General features: G+C 32.0%; 1 protein-coding gene across 2 annotated transcripts; it reads left to right on the top strand.

The window, feature by feature from the left end:
* The first annotated feature begins 1711 nt into the window (after positions 1-1711).
* LOC130625538 (uncharacterized) lies at positions 1712-21182 on the top strand. 2 transcript variants are annotated; one of them, XM_057440642.1, is made up of 11 exons: positions 1712-1844; positions 8530-8606; positions 14125-15535; positions 15673-15983; positions 16080-16251; positions 16555-16721; positions 17730-17983; positions 18132-18177; positions 18257-18696; positions 19229-19432; positions 19659-21182. In XM_057440642.1, exons 2-11 carry the CDS (start codon positions 8565-8567, stop codon positions 19744-19746), a joined length of 3135 nt encoding a protein of 1044 aa, XP_057296625.1. In that variant the 5' UTR covers positions 1712-1844; positions 8530-8564; the 3' UTR covers positions 19747-21182. The 2 variants fall into 2 exon arrangements, with proteins under 2 accessions (XP_057296625.1, XP_057296626.1); XM_057440643.1 differs by lacking the exons at positions 1712-1844; positions 8530-8606 and adding an exon at positions 12699-12919.
* The last annotated feature ends 385 nt before the right edge of the window (positions 21183-21567 follow it).

Genomic DNA, 21567 nt, shown 5'->3' with positions numbered 1-21567 from the left:
TCAGTGGTGCAATGAAATGAGAAAATTAGCTGAGATCGCAATTAGCGAACCACAAGCCGCATTTGCTGCTTATACTCATGGCGAAATGCATAAATTCAATTATTTTATGAGAACTATTCCAAATATGGAGGATTTCCTCACACCACTTGATAAAGTCATCGAGGACGAATTCCTGCCTGCTTTGTTTGGAGAGACCATATCTGAAACTGATCGTAAACTGTTCAAATTACCAATTCGAGATGGCGGAATGGGCATACCTGTGTTGACTCAAAAAAGCGAAAATTGATTGTAGTTCATCATTGGCCATATCTGCACCCCTTGTTGAAGTGATTGTATCTCAAGGTAACGACATCCCTTCAAAAGAAACTGTAAGACAAGTTCGCCATGACAGAACGGAATTAGTCACAGCCTTACAGAGACAAGAACGTGAGAATGTAATCAGTGAACTTGATAATAAATTGTCAAGAGTTCTTTCTCAGAATTGCGAAAAAGGCGCATCAAGTTGGCTTACTGTCCTCCCCCTGAAAGACCAAGGATTTGATTTATCAAAGGACGAATTCCGTGATGCATTGGCTTTAAGATATAATCGCAAAGTCAAGAACTTACCGTCAAAGTGTGCATGTGGACAACCATTCGATACGAATCATGCCATGAACTGCAAAAAGGGAGGATTTGTTTCTATTCGTCACGACAACGTAAGAGATTTTGAGGCAAACCTTCTTAAAATGGCATGCAATGACGTTGAAATTGAACCGAAACTACAACCGGTTGAAAATGATGAAGCCCGACTAGATATACGAGCTCGCGGTTTTTGGCGTCCGGGACAATCCGCTTATTTCGACGTTCGAATTACCAATGTCAACTCCAACTCACAAGCGAACATTCCAGTAGCAGCAATATATAGGAATCACGAGAGCGAAAAGAAGAGGAAATATAACGACCGCGTCATCAACCTTGAACATGGCTCATTCACTCCACTTGTTTTTTCCATTAATGGAGGTATGAGTCAAGAAGGTACCATATTTCACAAACATCTCGCTGAAAAGATTGCTAACAAGACGGGACAAAAGTATGAACGAATAATGTCATGGATAAGATGTAAATTAAGTTTTGTAATAATGCGTTCTGCTTTGTTGTGTCTGAGGGGTAGTCGTTCTGTGAAGGTTAACGTGGAGCCAGCTGATGACTTCAGCTTCGCATGTGACGAAGCCAGGCTTAGACATTCTGTTTTAGTTATTATATTGTTTTTTATATTGTTTGTTGTTTTAATATTTATTTTTGTTGTTTGTTTGTTCTAATAGCTGGCACACATTAGGCATCAAGTCCCCAACAGTCCTCTCCTTTTCGTTCTCGCAGCTATCTCCTTCTCGAATCTTTTTAGTCTACATCATCTTCACGAAAAATTTTTAACTCGTTTTTATATAATATATAAATAATTTTATTACTTTAAAAAAAAAAAAAAAAAATGAAAAAAAAAAAAAAAAAAAAAAAATCAAAACTGAATCAATGAAATGCTTTAGGCTTCATCATAAAGAACGCGTATCTGACAAATTTCGCGTATACGTTTGAGTCCAAAAGAAGCTTTAATTGTTCTTTAGTTACAAGCGTAAACATTTGTTTTCTTAGATGCAGAGAAAGAGGAACTCTTTGGACGCTGTTTTTGTTTTCGATATTTTGTTTTCGTTCACACTGTAAGATTTACATTCAGATAGACGCACTTTGTAATAGAGATAATATTCTCCGTCATTTTATTGTAATCTCCCTAATAAAGGACACTAATTTATTGTTAAGAGTCTAATAATAGAAACCAAAGCAAGTCAACTATGGCGGCGAACAATAATTTGGTAAGGGAAGAATAATGTTTATTTATTTTGTTAAAATAAGAATGTAAATGGTATTCCGTTTTAAAAATAATATTTGTAAACATCTGGTTTGTAAATTATTCTATATAATAGTGTGTTAGATGCGAATTTTTAAATAATTAATGACTGAAATGCTATAGCTGGCTGGCGGAGTAACCACATATAGCAACTTGTGTATTTCATAATAAATTTATTAGGAACATTTAAATCAATCTCTAGCACGTGTATTTGATTTTAAAGAAAAGAGCAACAGTGATTTTAATGCATTTAATGTCCACTATTTTGGTTTTGTTTGCACTAGCTAGCTAAAGCATTTATGAAAATAAGAAATATAGCTAACTTTTTAGCTATAGCTAGCTAGCTAAATGACTTGGCCAATGTTTACAAGGTTTCCAAATTTGTTTCTTTTTGCATGTGCATGCATTTTGATAGGCAAAAAATTAGGACCATAATAGCGTAAAACAGGAACACAATATCCAAAAAAGGCACTATAGGATTATTTTTTAAATTAGCTAGCTATATATCTTCTCTCATAAGATCCAAAGGCACTTGGATTAATATTTTAACTACATTTATATAGCTATATTTTCTCTAACAATTGTTAAGCAAATATTTCGTATTTGAATGATTCTTTGGTTACCATATAGTCTGTTGTTTATACTGTCTACTTACCAGCAGAATGCTTGCGCATTTTTGTCAGCAAAAAATAAAAACCTGACATGGAAAGCTGTCTCTAATCTGTACTGTCACTTGTAACACATACAGTTGTTAGCACACAGTGCACAAATGGTGTAGGTGGCATTTAGCTACCTGTGCGGCTAAACACATTTTTATTGGGATCTATAGCTTGTTTTGTATACATGCCGTGGCATGTTCCATTCTCTCATGTTTGTTGTGTAGCTAGTTGGGTGGAAATTTTAAGGATCCCTTCTGAAAATAACTGACAGAGTATACCCCTGATGCTTACCATATAAAATATAAATCAATTTGGCTATAAATTTGCAAAGTTACAAAACATTGACCTAAGAGATCTAAATTATTTGTAGGTTAGGGGTATATATGCCAAAAAATTGCCAGGTCAGTATCAAACAAAGCCAATTTTAAAGATTACAGTTGTTTAAAGGGCTTTTTAAACATTCTATAAATATCTTTGTAATTTCTTCTAGAAGGGAAACATGGGGTATGTCTTAACATCTTAAAATCAACAAGATCAACCACATAAATACCAACCACAACTCGTTAATTAGAACCTAGGAAAATGAAACTACATTTATCACACATTCATTTTATTGGCTTAGGTTATGTTGATATATGAACACCAATCTTAATCCATAACAGGAAGTGTGTTGAAATTCTTATAAAGGTCACAGGATGTACAACTTTATAGAAATATTTCAGACACTATTTAACAATTGTATACTTTAAGAGTATTTCCTGTTCTTACAGTGAAATTGTTGAGATTTGGTTTCGAACCTCCTCAAAGGCTTAGCAAATCTTTTTTTAAATTTGTGAAAATGCTAAGTATATATTATCGTTGGTAAAATATGTATATTTTTCTGCCATAATAAAAGTGTATACATATATAGAATTAATACATATAATGCTTACAAAATGTTAAACAAGAAAATAGTAAAGTAGTAGGAAGGTATATTTGTAAACAGTTGTGTTTGGTGAGGTTAATAATGTTATATAAAATTAGAGGTTTATATATGTATATACATAATATATCTTTTTGTTGTAAAAATCAACATATATACACTACAATTAAACTGAAAACTAAATCAGAAATTAAATTTACACAGCTATTTTTTGTCATATAAAATAAAAAAGAGAAAACCAGGATGCTTTCTTCCTGACATATTTTTATACTGATAAACACTAAGACAAACATTCAGTGAAATATAGTCAAATTTGTATTATATATGAGTAAGAAATTAGGATACCAATTATACAAAGGTTTGACAAATTATTTTCCTTTTATAGATCGTGCATATAAGTTTAGGGATCCCAGGGGAAAATGAAAACTTAAAAAGTGATATCATTGCCTTCGAACCTTTCTAATTCTCACTGAAACTTAGAGAGATGTGCATATTTTACATGGCTAGCCTCACAAATATCGAGGGATATACCCTGTCTATTATTTCCAGGAGGGGCCATGGCGTAGATGGAGAGTCCTAGAGTATTTAATGCTCATTTTGAGCTACGCAGACCCAATTAGAGCCCGCGCTCTACTAGACAACTCCCGGCAACATCCAACGGCCCACACAGTGTGCCATCTTCCCAATTTCCCTCACATGGCTTGGGTTAACCCGGGGCTATGGTAACATTCACTCGCCCATGTTGAATCGCCGTCAAGAGGAATCTAACCAAAATAAAATTGAAATATATTATTAGATAATCGTACCAGATAGCCAAGTATGAAACCGGATAAACTTGAAATTGAATTACGTCAAAACGTTTTCTGGAAAGTTGATTTGTGTAAAATTTGATTTATACTTTTGTACAAAGTTTTCTTGTGACTACTCAGTTTTTTGATTTGACGGAATGAGGGGAAAAAACGTATTTTATAAAGTAATTGACATGAAATCCCTAATGACATGATCAAGTAACAGTTGACAATTAAATAATACATATATCTAAGATGAAACATAATGATACAAGTGGGACATACGAGGCAATAAGACACGGGACTGGACAAGTGAGCTAAGAAATTGAATAAACAAGGCATAACAATAAATGGTAGCACTACACATTGTACATTTTAAAGACTGACGTAAACAATGAATTTTTGATTAAATAATATAAACCCAACAGTGGGACAATAAAGCTGAATTGAAAAGGCTGCATTTGATATCAAATTTTTATAATTTCAGTCATCAGTAAAGTCTCAAGTTTATAAGCAATGGCTAACAAACTTGTAAAGAATTTTTAATTACACATCATGATCGCTTTCCATATTGTATAATTTTAGAAACAATTTTGGGTTACTATTGTTTTCAAAAATATTTTCTGTGCTATTGTAGGTATCTCTTAGCTAATATCGCAATGTATTTCACAACCTAGTGTCAAGGACTTTTTATTATTAATTAAAATATAAAGTTTATTGTAAGAAAATTGAATTTAAATATTAATGATACAGTACCATAATTGTTTTTAAGGATTTGTAAAGAGTGATATTTCAGCTTTAGCTATAAAAAGCATTTGGGAAGATTTTTTTTGTGAAGATTTTAACACGTCATAAACATGTGAGGCAATATTTGGTAGTTTTTCTAAATTTGATTTCTTTAATCCTATAAAAAACTTCCAAATGTTTTGGGGCAGAAAATCTACAGGAGATGGTTAGTAGTTACAACAGTTCATAACATTTGAGACGTTATTGTGTAAGAAGTTATTGAAGGATTTTTTAATTTTTGCTGCTTGGCTTATATTTCATAAAATTCTCCGAATAGGCATCTTTTTAAATGACAGCACTTAAAGAAAAAGGTGTCATCTACATTTGATAGCATTAACGCAATTGCAGATAAACTGCATCAATTTTTAATCAAATAAATGGGTTACAATTGTGCTGCAGAGAAAATAGTGTACGGCTCTTATATAAAAAAATACTTGTGGGTGTTGAAGGGAAAATCTGTTATTCCAGAATGCTTTCTTACGATACAGCATCCATTTATGTTAAAAATGTTTAAAAGGAGAGTTCTAAGTTATAAATATCTCCTTTTAAACATTTTTAATGCACTGGGAAATAAAAATTTCTGTTTTTTATTCCACAAACAAATACGACAAACCAATACACTCCCCTGTAAACAAATAGAGTGTAATAATGTAATAATTATGAAAGTATTTAATCTTTTCAAAAAATCCTTTCAAAAGCCAAAGAATCTTCCACTCCAGCCAGACAACAAATTTTATAATAAAAATCTCATTAAATATTCGTTCCTTACGTATTTACTTCTATCTATTTTTTTAAAAGATAAGATTTTTGACAAATTGGTTTACAGAGTTTTGTTAACTGATCCAATTGTCATGTCATTACTTGCACTTTTCATTGAAATTAGTTTATACAAAGTAAGATGTCAGCATCTTTTTATATTTAACTGAAAATACTGACACGTAAAGAAGAAAAATCAGTAAATCATTAAAATGTTAAAACAAAATTATGCTGTAAAGACAAAGTCATGTAGTACAGACAAAAGGAATCTAGGGGCGTATAACATCTGCAATGTGAAAATTTAATTTATTTCAATTCTGTTGGGAAAGGAGTTTTTCAACATCAAAAGGTTGAAAAAAACGCTTGTGGCACCGTAGATTACTGGTTATAGCCCTCATACTCTGTGCAGGAGACCGGGATTCGATTCCTCTTGACGGCGATTCATCACGGGCGAGTGAATGTTACCATAGCCCTTGGGTTAACCCAAGCCATATGAGGGAAATTAGGAATATGGCACACTGTGGGCCATTGGATGTTGCTGGGAGTTGTCTAGTAGAGCGTGGGCTCTAATTGGGTCTGCGTAGCTCAAAATGAGCATTAAATACTCTAGGACTCTCCTTCTAAGCCATGGCCTCTCCTGGAAATAATAGACAGGGTATATCCCTCGATATTTGTGAGACTAGCCATGTAAAATATGCACATGTATCTATCTATTAAGTGCACGATCGTGTGGCTCATGTTTTCGTTAACATGTGTGTACGTAAGAGGAAAAGGCTAGTGGGTCAATGTAACGACAATAGCGATTGATAATCTAAGACTCCATTTTAAATTCTCTCCCCCCCCCCCTTATTCATAATAAATTATATAAGCATGAAATATGCAATCAGTTTCACAACATTTTTGTGTGGGGTAAATTCACAATTTTTTATGGTATGGACTTTCAAAGCAGGCCCCTGAGTTCACATGTTGTTTCGTCTCATAATGTTCGTACGTAGTTCGTATAATTCGTATAAAAAACTTCGTATCGATTTATTAAATCTTTCGTATCATTTTATTTTTAATACGAACTTTTTCGTATCATCAAAATTACAAGTTCGTATAAAGTTCGTATCATTTAAAATAAAGTTCGTATGTAGTTCGTATCATTTTTAAAGAAGTTCGTATAAAAATTTGCTTCTACGAAGTTCGTTTATTATAATTGGACTATTATCTATAGTTTTATATTGAAATTTTTTCAACAATTATAAAGTTCGTTTCGTTATACGAACTTCGTTTATTCTAATTGGATTTATTATCTAAGGTCTTTAAGGATCGTCTCCACGGCATCGTAGAAAGCAAAAACATCTCTGTAGATCGTTTAAAACTCATGAAAACAGGATCGTAGAAAGCGAAAAGATCACTGTGGAACGTTTAAAATTCATGAAAACGGAATCATAGAAAGCGAAAGAATCGCCGTAAATCGTTAAAAATCATGAAAACGGGATCGTAGAAAGCGAAAAGATCGCCGTAGATCGTTTAAAAAATCATGAAAACGGGATCGTAGAAAGCGAAAAGATCGCCGTAGATCGTTTAAAAATCATGAAAACAGGATCGTATAAAGCGAAAAGACCGCCGTAGATCGTTTAAAAATCATGAAAACAGGATCGTATAAAGCGAAAAGATCGCCGTAGATCGTTTAAAAATCATGAAAACTGGATCGTATAAAGCGAAAAGATCGCCGTAGATCGTTTAAAAATCATGAAAACGGGATCGTATAAAGCGAAAAGATCGCCGTAGATCGTGTAGATTGAACCTATGAATATGCAATTTTACTAGTCTTTTCAAAGAAGTCAACCTCGTATATTTTACTTTTTTTATTTCTGGTTTCGTTTAAAGTGCGTATTATTTCTTTTCGTCTTTAAAAAAAATTGTTTAATTCTTTTGTTTCTGGTTTCGTTATTATGCGCAATCACGCCGGTACTTTTGAAGTTCGTTTCAAGATCGTATAGCAATTTACTTTGTTCAAAGTTCGTATCATTTCATTTTGTACGGTAAAAAAAACTTCGTTTAAGTTCGTATCATATATTAACAAAGTTCGTATAAACTTTGTTTACATTTTTTATTTTAAACGAAGCACTTCGTATGACATTCGTTTCACGAAACGAAGTACTTCGTAGCGTTCGTATAATTATACGAAAAAAACATACGAACATTTTGAGACGATCCCTTACAGTCCCTTTTGAAAATGTGAGTCTTGCGTAGCAATTAAACTGTTCTTGTATGGTGTAATTCGTCTCAAGTTGCTTAAGACAAATTTTTTATTTTAGCTTGAATTTGAATCAGTTTTATCGATTTTAATAGCAAATGATATCGTCTTGTATGAAATTAAACAGGCCAATGTCATTAAACTTTGGAGACATTTTTTAACAAGTCGAGTTGGCACAGAATTTGTAGATCATTCCTTATCAACAATGAAAAGACAATCCTTTTCTTCTCATCGTTGATAAGGGATGCATAAATATAGACCTATAAATAGAAATCTAATTTAACCATTAAACTTTGTAACATTTACTTCCATTTTGAAAGTTGCATGAAAGTAATGGTGTCGATTTTTATGTACATGCTTACGAGTGTGTACTTAATTTTTGAAGCACTGATTAATCTTTGTCACAGATCAAGGCTCGAATTTGGGTGTCAATGAAATAACCCAAGTCTACCGATTTTAGCATATACACATCTAAATGTTTTGCTTTTGTTTAGACCATCTACACTGAATACATGGTTATCCCTTCCAGATGATGATAGCAGAACGAAAGGATGCCTCCCAGCAAAAAGAGGTAAATGAATTGTTTTTATTTTCTCTAATTTTTTTTCTCTAATTTTTTTAAAGGAAATACAAATTAAATTAGATATTTTTTTATTGCAACATTCAACTATTTTTTTATCATCAAAAATTACTAAAGTTATCAAAAGACCTAAGGCTTAACTTTTTGCAAAAAAATGATGTTTTATAAAACAGAGCTTGAGAAGTTGTATATGAGTCTTTCTTTTGGAGGGAGAGAATCTTGGCTGGTTCTTTTTTCTTGCTAATTATGATAATTATGTATAGCATGTATTGATATAAATGGGTTGCTGCTATGATAGTTATTTATATGATGAAGTAAATAGGGTTTGAGCCATTCAGTTTTAGAACACATTTACATAAACTAAGTTGCCCTATGTATGAATTATTCTTCAAACTTTCAAGTTCTATGTCTCAAAAAACCAATTTTTTTCACAGGATGTAAGCCGTTAAGTTCAGTGTGCATTGTCACAGAAGTCACCAATAAATACAAATATCTCGTATGAATACATGGGATATTTTTAAAAACTAAGAAGCAAGGATGCAATGCAAAGGTGTATGTAAAAGTTGAACTTGTCACACTGTTTGCTAAAAGTGTGAGGGTATATATAGGGTATATAGTATTTATCTTAGGAATAAAGCTGTTGCTGTTGATTGTCTACATCATTTCAAGGTGGATGTTCACTTTTCGCCATAACAATTTCTGCATTGGTTTTAAAATTCTCTGTTGCCGAGATCTTCTTGTCTGGATCTATCTATTCAACAATATGTTGACATTTTGACAATGGTCCATGTCCTCATCGTTGTGTTCTAACAAGCTGTACAATGTTTCTAGAAATGATGTGCTTGATAGGTTTAAGGGTTATCAATTACATTTGGGATACTTTACTCATGATATCCAGGGGTGGATTACCCATTATATTAAAAAAAGAGAGATTTCCTCAGACACTACATCTGAAGTAAACAGTGTTTATAATGAAGTCTTTGACAAACTGTAGCTGCTTAACCAATAGCTAACTTGTTCACCAACTGTATTATTGATTTCGACATCTACTTTGGGGGGAAATATTTAAGGGTCCCATACTAACAACATTGCTAACATGCCACCAATACTGAGTCTTAAGTAAATGGAATTTTTGTGATTGTGTTTCATCATGATATTGAGTTCACATTTAGAATACACACCTGGCGTATTGTGAAACTTAAAACAGGTGCTGAAATATTAAGATTTGTTGTGATTATTTCTACACAAACTTTATTGGGTCATGCTAAAGGAGAGAAGGTAAATCCTCGGGTGAATTTTCTGCATGTAATAGCTATCTTAAATTAATTTTTTTTCATGAGCGATGAAATGAATAAGGTCCAAAGGGGGTTACAGGGGTGCATAATTATGCCAAATGTTATTTCTAATGCCAACTAAAAATTACATTTTATGATGTTAAATTTAAAGCGACAAAAAATCTTGACAATTTCTATCATCAGTAATTATGGGCCTGTCAAGAAGTTTGCTTTGGCACTTTATTAATGTATAGTTGCTATGGAGTTAAACTGATATGTCATATTTGTAATTTATAGTAACTAATTTTAGTGATGCTACTAAAAATGTTGTGATTTTTTGCAACTATAATTTGTGCTAAAATCTTGAATTTCTTGTTGTTTTCTTATTATCATATAGCTTTATATAGTATACCAAAAATAATGAAACCAGTAGAATTTCCCGAAATCTTGCATCAAATGAGGGTGTTCGTTGTCTTGAAATGATTGTTGACAATGTTATAATGTTCGAAATTGACTCGAGTTGTGTGCTCTCCAGCCATATCTCAGTTATCAAAAATTAGTCACAACTTTTAATATGATTCAATTTATCATCATCTCTTTCTCTAAGTTTGTGCCTTATTTTTTATACCAAATTTTATCTTTGTATATTTTATATTTTAATAAATACAGTTTAATTGTTTATCATCATAGTGTTGTTTGAGTGTTCAAACCGCTTCAGTTCTTGTTGTTTTTACATGAGACATTAGAAATTTGATTGACAATATTTTATGTTAAAACTTGGACATCCATGTGTATGTGTACAAATTAAAACAACATTTTATGACGTTTTGGGTGTCATACACCCATTTCGAGTGAAATAAAAATTATACAACAGGTCTATATAAACAAGAACCTTATATATATAAATATAAAATCAATGCAATATTTTAGTATAAAGTATGTGTACAATACGAATGTGTGATCAAACCGGATGGTTTTCTTGTTGGTTATAGAAAAATTTAATCCTTGAGATGTAGGGGCAGTGTCTTGAGTTTGTTACAAATTGGTTAATGCTTTACAATGTGATTGTTACTACATTCACAGAAGGGCTATACACTTTTACAGTTAAGCGATATAAAATCACTGAACAATATTCAGAAGATAAACGTATTGGTCATCATATTTGTGTTTATGATATGGTTCAGTTTAGGTTTTTGCTGTAAATATGTTTTATTTTTACATTAGTACCCAATATCTTATTTTTTTTTTTTAGTGTGAGTAGGAAATAATTTCACAGTAAAATTTAATTGACTTTTAAGGGAAAATTCTTTAATCCTAGTACTTATTGGTATATTTTAATAAGTGGACACTTAAATAAAGTGTACTTATGATGTAGTTAACATTGTCAAACAATAATGACGTAATATTTTTCTATCTTTAGTTTTTTAATTCACTTTGATTTTCCTAATCTGTGCCTGTATATAACACAGAATGCATAAATGACAAACGTAATCAGTGGTTTTATTTGTATTTTATCTTATCACAATCACGTAGTTGTGTATGGCAAACCCTTTTTGATTTATACGTTAGAAGTCTTGTGTGACGACATAACAGATTTTAATCCTCTTCAGTGAAGTTAATTCTCTATAAGAAGGATGGCATACATGTACAAATGTCAAGCGAATCACGTTTATTTTAATCAGGCAGTTAAGCATTTCATCAGGAAATATTGATATTTATTTAATTTTGTGTGTATATGGAGAAAGATGACAGTAAGACGTTTCCTTCAATTAATGATGAAGGTAACTCTTATACATGTGTGCACTTAGTGTCTTGTTGTTTTATGTTTCTTTTGCTGAAGAATCTTAAGGATACTCCTGTTGCAGTTTTTGTTAATTTTTTCTTTATAATTTTTCTATTTAAATAACAATTCCTTTCATTTTGTACTTTAACATTATATACAGCAACCACATATCTATCTTTATGATTTTGAAAAAAATGTGCACAATCTGTGAACAGGATGAACTGTGCAGAATGCAAGGAGAATTTTAATTTGTAGTACATAGTGTAAATAGGGGCTAAGTTTTAAAACATGTAAACAGGATATTTATACAAAGTGTAAATGGGGAAGCCTTCAACAAAGGTAAAGAGAAGTTTTATTTATACAAAGTGTAAATAGGGACTAAATTATAAAATGTCTGATTTGTTATAAAGATAAGAAAGAACAACATATTTTTCACACAATAGGAGTTTATTAAATAAAAATTTAAACAAAAGCATGAAATTAGTTTAAATTAACTTGGCAGATATAATATATACTGATAAATTATAAACTTTATGTTTTTTTACATTTGACATTTCTTTGTTTTAATAATAATTAGCAAGACCAAACAGTTTTCATGGTGAGGTAATTAATCCATACCGGAACCTCACCCTCACCGGATGCACTATGAAAACCACTTTACATTTGAATTAAGTTACTGAAGGTTTATTCAAAGAAAGTTGTTTATTTTGTGTGTTTTCATAAATTTTTTCTCTTTTCTTTGCATGTTATGTTAACTGTTAATAATGACACTGTTTGTCTTGGGATTATTTGTTATTTTTAATGTTTTTTGTTATATATATTCTCAATAGAATCTTTTTTATTTGTAAGAATAAATGAGTTGAAGGATGGAATGTGTACAAAATTGGAAAAAATGATAATTTAATATTTTTCATATAAGAATTTGTTGTTTTTAAATATGTTTACCTAAAAACAAGTAGTGTAGTGTGTTGTAGAAAGTGATAAAAATATTTTTTCATACTCAAGAGAATGACGTCACCATCCTATTTATTGTTTTTAAAGTAGCCATTTAGGTTTTTAAATCTTCTGATCTAATGGAGTTAATTTAAGTGGATATATACGAAGAGTTGTGATGTGTTGGTTTGTTTGTATATAAATTGTGTTGACAATTGAGTCTGTTATATCAAGATATAATTTGTGTTAAAATTATGTGTAGAAAATAATGATTTAAAAAAAGTGAGAATATTGACAGTATGGTTTGTCATATGGTAAGTAACAGACATTTCTTCTTAAATCTGCAACTGATTTATGTATACACTAAATTTTAGTAGGAACAACAACCTACCAATAATTATTTTAAAATTAGTTGAATAACGTTTTTGGTGCAATATAATATATCTTTGTTGAATGGGTTAAAGGTTTTAGATCTTTGTTCCTCAATGAGTTCAATAAGTCAACTTACACAGATAAATAAATCTGTAGACGTATAATCTGCTGTGACAAGGTTATCTTTAAGCCATCCTACTTTTAAGTAGGTGTGAAAACATGGAAATAAGCAACATGCTATCATTTTAAAACGTTGAATAGGGAATTAAATTACCGGAATTTGCCATTTCAATAGTCAGGAAATTGTACACAGAATTAATTGTCACTTTTACAGCAAACACTGCATCAAAGTAGTTCGTTTTTGTGTAATTAAAAGTCATTTATTAAGCTAATGCCTTACTTAAAAATCCAAAACAATACACTGCTTCCCACCACAAGTTATTTTTGTATATTACCTCCTCCTTTCACTCTACATCTTTCCCTTTAACGTTTTTTTTGAAAAGGTTAAGGAATTTAAAGCACTGTAGAGCTAGGTATTTAAGCATTTATTTGTTGGTTTAAGAACATCAACCAACTTATTATTGTCTATGCCTTTTTATCTACAGAGAACGTTAATATAACTTAATTTTGTTTCCAATCCTTTTTCATGTGCACACAGCACATACTAGAACAACTAAACACATCAACACATGTGTTTTGATGTGTTAGCAATAGTAAAATTAAGAGTTTATAACTTAATAATGTATTGTGAGCTAATCTGTTTTTTCTTTATCATCTTATCAGTGTTGAATAACACAGTTTATTCTTTAAAAAATATAATTCAAATATAACCTGACTACATTATCCTATTGGATTTCGATTTCAATTAGTAGTAGCCATGAAGGATTAGTATATTGTAACATAGGCAACCATTGATAAAACTTGTGAATGTTCTCCTGCACTATATAACAAATAAAGTTACTTCTTTTTTTGTTGAATCACCCATATGGTTGATTGCCTGTTAACAATACACAGAATATTTAAATGTGATATATCTTTTGCCAGTGTATAGTGTGCCATACATTTCAGTACATTCTTTTAGGGATCTGCTATAATGATAATCTTGCTGAATCTTCCTTCACGTTCTCATATATCTCTGTTTTTATAGGAGGTTCAAGGTAATGATGCAAAACCTGGAAAACTTTTGCGCTGCCCACAGGAAGGTTGCGGCAAAGTATTTCGCTCTTCACCTGGATACAGATATCACTTAAAATCACATGATATAGATCCCAGACCTCATGTTTGCCAGTGTTGTCACAAGAAGTTTAAAAGTGCAAATGGACTAAAATATCACTTGCGTAAGGCTCACAACATTGAACCAGTTTTATCAAAACAAAATCTCAGGGCTACTTCACCTAAGGGAAGAGAATCAATAAGCTCTGAGGAGGATCCATATATTTCGTTGACAGATTCATACCCAAGAACATTTATGAATGGAGCATTTCGTGAAAGAACAAGTGTACCGTCACCACTTATTAAAAGTCCACTCCCACTTACATCTCCACTTCTAAAAAATTTGCCAGGTATACCCAGCCCACTAATAAAAAGCCCCATGGACATGGGCTCATATATGTCAGGGGGATCAGCTAGTTCAGGTCTGCAAAGTCCATATACTATGAAGGATAGATTTTCTCACTATGATAAAATAAGTGATGATAGTTTAGCACGTAATGGTGAATATCCAAGAAGACCAACAACAAGTTATAATCGTCTCCCAGGAAATAGCTACAGTTCTTATTGTTCGCGATCTTCACTTTCGGAATACACACAGCAATGTCAACAAGCAAATAATCAATTTCGTCAGCAGTGTCAAAGATTATCAACCGGTGATTTATCAAACCCACGATTGCCTTCTGCAGACTACGATTCTCAAAGGTCTTCTTGTGAATTTTACAATTGTCATAAAACAGACAACTATCAACATAGCACAAGTGGTAGTTTTAGTTCTGATTACCACGGCGACAGTAGGAATGAAGCTTTTAACTTTTCTTGCATAACTGATGACAAGAATTTCAGAGATAGCAAGCCATATAATGGTTTCAAAGATTTTCCACTTCCAAATGAAGGGAAAGAATATCCAAACGATTTAGTCAATCGTGATTTGCAATGTACTACGTCACATGATAAACTAAGCTATAACTCGCGAAGTAGTTTTAGTTCTTGCAACGGTGGTATAAAAGAAGAACCTGTGTTTTTAACAAAAACGCTGACTGAGTCTGTGAAATTTAAAATACCTTCCTCTGTACAAAACACAGAACAAATAGTTCCTGATATAAGCACTTCACCCTCAAACATACAGTGTGATCGGAATAATAATACAACACCAAAAAACTTACGAGGTGCATCTGAAAGCAGTACAGAGACTGAACTATCTGATTGTGTGTTTCAAAATGATATTTCAAATCCACCAATTTCACCATCAGTATCTAAGTCTATTGAAATGGTTACTTTATCTTCCACAGCTGTGAAGAAAGAAGAAATAGATTTAGCTTGCACTGTATCAAAGGAGGCAATGTCAGGTATTAGTTTATATTTTTTTGATGTCTGTTATCATTTTATATTTACTTAAGTACAACATGTTTTCGTAGAGTGTTTTTTTGTTAAAGGTGTTATTAGAGTGGTTCTTTACCACCATTCACTCTATCATTCTTTTTAGTTTCAAGCAACGATAGCAACACGCATCAAGAATCAAAGCCATTACTAAGTCGCAGAACATCTAGATCCAAGTCCATTCCACCAGTTTTGGTTATCAACCCAACTCCTATGGAAAATGAGATTAAACCCAAAGATTTGAGTAAGTTGGATCCAACAAGCAGATTGCGCCACTTAGCAGAAATAGCTACTAGTCCAAGAAGTCCTTTTCGGCATAGCCCCTTGCCATTGTCACTAACACCAAGTCTTTTGCCAGATTCCAGTCATGACTGGACATTAAAAAGTCCTTCAAGATATGCTTTTCCTGATAAAACAGTGAGTAATTGTTTATTTACAAAATTTGTATGTTTTTTATAATGATTTTGTTGAACAACAAACTTTTATCATACACATTATTTTTTCGTGTTTTAGTTTCTTTTAACACCAACAATATCACGTTCGAATGCAGACACCTCACATTCAGACTCAATCATCACTTCTTCCAACTCTCTACCTCCTTCACCATTTCTTGACAATATACAAACGCCATCTTTTTGGCCAACACAAATGTGGCCCACTCCTGTTTGGTTATGTTTCTTAAGAGGTAAGATTTGAATACGCAACACTTGAGTACAATGCTGTATTTTTGAATTCATGGTAGAAATTGATTCTACTGCTGTCTTAAATAGACACTGGTTATTTCTATGAAGTTTTACCTATAAATATTGATATTATTTTATTGATTTTAAAATTGTAACCATTGCTCTTTTTTTTGAGGAAAATCTTTCTACTAAACCTATACTTATACTACAAACAACTTAATTTTAAGGCTGAGAAAGGAACTTATCCATATGTTTCAGGGTTACCTAGTCTTATCATTTCTAATCTGTATTTTAACTGTATTTAGGTTGTTCTGTCAAGTTTGAGCAAGATGACAAGGAGTTCATGACTACTGAAGATGTTGCTGCATTTTGTACAACACCTGGTGGCCGTCGTCGTGATGATATGAACTTCTACACTAGTGGAATGAAAATTGTTGAAATCAGAGAAAAGCCTAGCATAAATTCTGCACGGGTATGTAGTCAACACAACTTTGTTTGCTTTGTGGGTATACATGTTTTGGGTAAAATTAATTATATATTATTTTTATTAGTGAAACTATAGCCCTTATAATTAGAATTTTTTACGTCAGCAATAAAACCGACGAGGTGAGATACATTTTAACTGATTTGCCTCAGCAATATTTTTTTGTACTGAAATTTTTTAGTTAGCAAAAACTTTTACCAATCACCTTGTATGGGGGCCAGACTTCTTATAATTCGATGTATTGATGTCCTAAGATGATGACAAATGGACATGGAGTACAAGTCCCTTTGACATACCTTCCTGATGGTGAACTTCGCTAAGTTAATAGTTCACTATCAACTGGCTTTTAATGTTTCAAGTTGAACTCATTAGGTTGGGGCATCATCACATTGTATTTTACAGAAGTCGCCAGTGACATGCTTTAAAAATATCACAGGCACAGTTTAACATGAAACAGAAGACTCAAATATTAGACTCTTCGCAGAGCGTCTTTCCTCACAAAACCGCGGCAGGACTGACTTATTGCCTGCTGTGTGGGAGAATGAACTTCTGGACTTCTTTTTACTACGATATACAACTTTTTTAATTATTATTGCAAATCGAATGGCCCAACTTACTGAAAATCGAGTGGAATTTTTTTTTAGTCGCAATGAGTGGAAGTAGGTCAAACAATAACACAATTGTCTTTTTTTTTAAATTTCACTTTGCCAACGCAACTACGCTATCTTTGTGTTTTTCGTCGGCAAATACGTTGGCAGTGCCGAATGCCGATGCAAATTTTAAGGGCTGGTTTAACTAAAAAAATTTCTGTTTTCCCTATTCACACTGTGTTTGAACACATTATTCACTTTTTTTGTATTCTATTTTATTTATGCAGTCAGTAAATGTCGTTGACAATTTATATCATTTCCTTTGAATCACTATGACTGTCCTAAAATTTTAAACATCTGAAATGTAGCACAAAATTTATTGTATAAAGATGATACATATTTTTAGGAAATGATTGAATTGACTTTTGAGCAGATTATACCAGGTACCCAACGTTTGGTAGCCAAGTGTCCTATCGACCATCCCTTCTACACACGTCAAAAGGGTTGGTCTGCGTCCAATCCAACTGAAGCTATGGCTCGTTATGGAATTCCTTTTCGTGCATTGAATGTTAATGACACGGTTGTTCAGGCCCCAGTGAGTAAGATGAATCAAATAACTGGGAATTCACCAGCTCTTACATCTGCGAAAGGGCCACAAGTGTAAGTATTCTTTGACTTTAGTTAAAAAACATAACATGCGTTGCTTTAACTATGTATTAGCATTCTTCTGGTTGTGCTGTATGTGGTTAAAAATCTTAAGTTACACTTCTCTTTTTTAAAGGTTAACAAGTTTGTATTTCTCTTCCAGGTTTACATTTAGTGTGCAAGATACCTCAAAATTTTCACAAGCCAGGGTAAAATATATTGTCTTTTTTTAAGTGACTACCTGTAACATTTAAATGTAGAGTTATCAAGGTTTTTTATTATGATTAGAAAATACCGGAATCTCCTTGCAAATTCTCACCTCCTAAATTATCCCCAGTTTTAAAAGAGACAACATCTTCATCATCTCCACCCAAAACACAAGAAACAATAACACTCACATATTCAGCCAAATCAACAGATGTAAGCAAATCATCAAAACAACCTACAAGTCAGGAAAAGTTGGTAAATGAATTAAAATCAATTTCAGAAGCCATGAAAAATCGAGCAATGTCCATGGAAGAGGTGAAGGCAGCAAGTAATAACCTACTACCACCCAATGATTCGTTGATGAGTGAGGATGTTTCTAAAAAATGTGTTGCTCCTCGAAAGAAGAGGCGAAAACCATTATTGGGTAATGAAAAAGACCGTCGACCAATGAATGGTTTTATGCTATTTGCTAAATCAATGAGAGTAGAATTGACCAAAGTCTATCCAGGGAAAGATAACAGGTAGCACATCTTATTGTTATCAACTTTTTTTTGGGGGGGTTGGAAATAGTATTCTTTTGTTTGGTATGAAGTGATGGAATCTGCAATGTGCTATGTGTTTTGCTTTTTATGCATTTTGTATTTACATTTAAAGATAGAGTTTGCTAGAAAATTAACTTGCATTTTGATTTTATTTTTGTTTTTGCTCTTTGTTAATTTGTTAGAATATTTTCTGTTATTTTTATAATGCAATTTAAATTTTGACATTTAAGCTTCATCTAATATGTGCACATTTTGCAAACAGAATCATTTTTTGGTGAAATTTGTTTATGAATTATATGGAGAAAGAAAATCAGATGCGTTTATTTTGCAAAAAAACAGTAAAAAAAACTCCTTTAACCTGACAAAGTTTTATTTGTCAGAAAAAATTCACACACAGCATAGAAAGCAAACACATGCATTCTTCACGTGAAAAAGAATCTTCCCAGGGCCCTACAATTGCAGAAATGTTTTGTTTCAGCTTTTTGTTGACAACAATTTTTCATAATTTCAGAGCGATAAGCAAATTACTTGGTGAAAGATGGAGGGAATTATGTGAAGAAAAACGAGAAGATTTTTCACGCATGGCAAAAGAAATGGCAGATGAGCGAATGAAGGTCAATCCTGATTGTTGGAAGAGAAAGCATCGCAAAGATAAAGATACTGGTAGTAAATCTAGCTCTGGGGATGGTGAAAGTCCAGATTGTAAGAAAGCAAAGTAAGGATTTATTTTGGATTTGTAAGACCAATACTCTTTGTTTTTGCCATCTAAAGTTCATATTAAACTTCTTCAGCATAATCTCTTTAAATAAAACAAAAAAGAAGAAAAATGTCATATTGCTGTGACTGTGCCAAATTTGTCATTTAGTACGCATAAAGTGTATTGAAGATCAGTGCTGCTGATAACAAAATTTGATTTTTAAAAAAAACATTTTTTCTCTTAGAATGTCTAGCTTTAGCAAAGATGACATGGTACCCACCTTCATAGATGCAAGCTCAATTGCGACAAGTGATGGAGAATCTAAGTCGTAAAGACCAATTCGAATCATAGAAGTGGATGCAAACGTAAAAATCTCTCCATGTTTCATCTTCCAGGGTATTTCAATAACAATGCGCAAGTGTAATAGCGATATACACTGAACTGTAACAATGAAATTGAAGAATGGTGGACAAAGGCTATTCAAAAGATATTGAAATAATTCTCAAAACATTTGAGCAGTTAGATATATCTCTAAAGGCGATGCAGTTTGGACAACTTTTTGATACAAAGTGTTTTTATACATTCCATAATGTTGAGTAAACAATTAAAAAAGACAGTGTTATGGAGTTTTAATATTTTATTTCATACTTTAAAAGCTTAATTTTTTACATCATTTTTAAATGGAACAAATTTTTAGTCCGGTTTTTATCTTTATTTCCATACCTGTCATATAGTGATTGAATCGTTATTTCCCTCCTTTCAAATGTATGAGTTTTTCTTTTAGTCTGTTACCTATTATAATCTATTTTTCCTACCAAGGTATCTTTCTGTTTTTAGTATCAACTTCGAAAAACATATTGTATATACTTCCGAATAGTTATGTAACCCATTTTTGAAATGGCATTAGATAAGATTTTGTATTTTTTTAAAAAAAGTCATATCACAGTTTTTTTAATTAGATGTGTTTTGTTTTATTAATTTTCAAGACACATTTTATATTTCAATTTTACCTTGTTTTAATTCTGTTTATTTAACAATGTTTTGCTCGTATATGTGCTACGTCAATTCTTCTAGCCAATTTTTGAAAAATTTTTCATGATGCGGTGAAGTGTATCCTGTCACCATATAAGAAAGATTTTTTAAATTGAATTGAGTTTCCTTAGTTAAATTTTTTTTTGAATTTGTATATAGAACCTTATAAGTGTCTACCAAAAGTTTCTTATTAGTTGGAGAAAAACTGTTGGTAGTTAAGTCACTTTTTGCGTGGAAATGCGTTCTTTTGTGTTTACATGGATATTCCATATTTTTGCTTCAAAGTCCAAATAAAGTTTGCTTCACCATATCCCTCTTGACTGACTTTACCTACAGGAACTACCTTCTATATAAACCCTGAGTTATTTTATACATGCATAGCGTAAAAATATTATTATCTTATTTTATTGTGTATATTGAATGAAGTATTTCTATGACAGCTTTTTTCTCTGCGTGTTAGCGCCAGCATTTCTATTGTATTTTTGACGTGTTGGTTGTTTTATTTAATCAGGAAAAACATTTTTGTACAACACTGCTTCAACGCTCTTAATGAATTAATAGACACCATTTTTTTCTGACTTAAATAAAATCACCTTCATAATTTTATATGTTTTAATTTATTTTAATTTTTGTTTAATGGAAGTGTGAACATGGATGTGTAAATAGCTACTTGGTTTATATAATAACAACCACCAGATGAAAGTTTTAAGAATAAATTGTTAAAATTACCCTACAATGTGAGTGTCTCTCTTCATTTCTAAATCAGCGCTATCATTTATAATTCAAATTTACAGCATCAGAGTCTGGTAATGAATCTTAAATTAGAATTAATAGTTTGTAATAAACTTTTAATGGCTAACAGGCGAAAACAAAGGTAATTTTGTAAGCTATTAGGAGTTAGTATTAACTGGCGTTACTAACTAGCAAGTCATCACTTGCCGAGACCAACTTATTCAACTTCAAACCAAGACTATGCACAGATGTTATTTATCAATATTATCATGATCCATACGTATGAAGCTAGAAGTGGAACAAAGTTCAATAGATGTCAAGACGAATTATGTACCCATGGTTACAAGGAATGGTAATTAATTATGACTACAATGTAGGTATGGCTTAAT

Source organism: Hydractinia symbiolongicarpus, chromosome 14 (genome assembly GCF_029227915.1).
Source record: "Hydractinia symbiolongicarpus strain clone_291-10 chromosome 14, HSymV2.1, whole genome shotgun sequence".
NCBI lineage: Eukaryota > Metazoa > Cnidaria > Hydrozoa > Anthoathecata > Hydractiniidae > Hydractinia > Hydractinia symbiolongicarpus.
The sequence above is the reverse complement of the archived record's forward strand: the minus strand, read 5'-3'. Positions and strand labels throughout refer to the sequence as shown.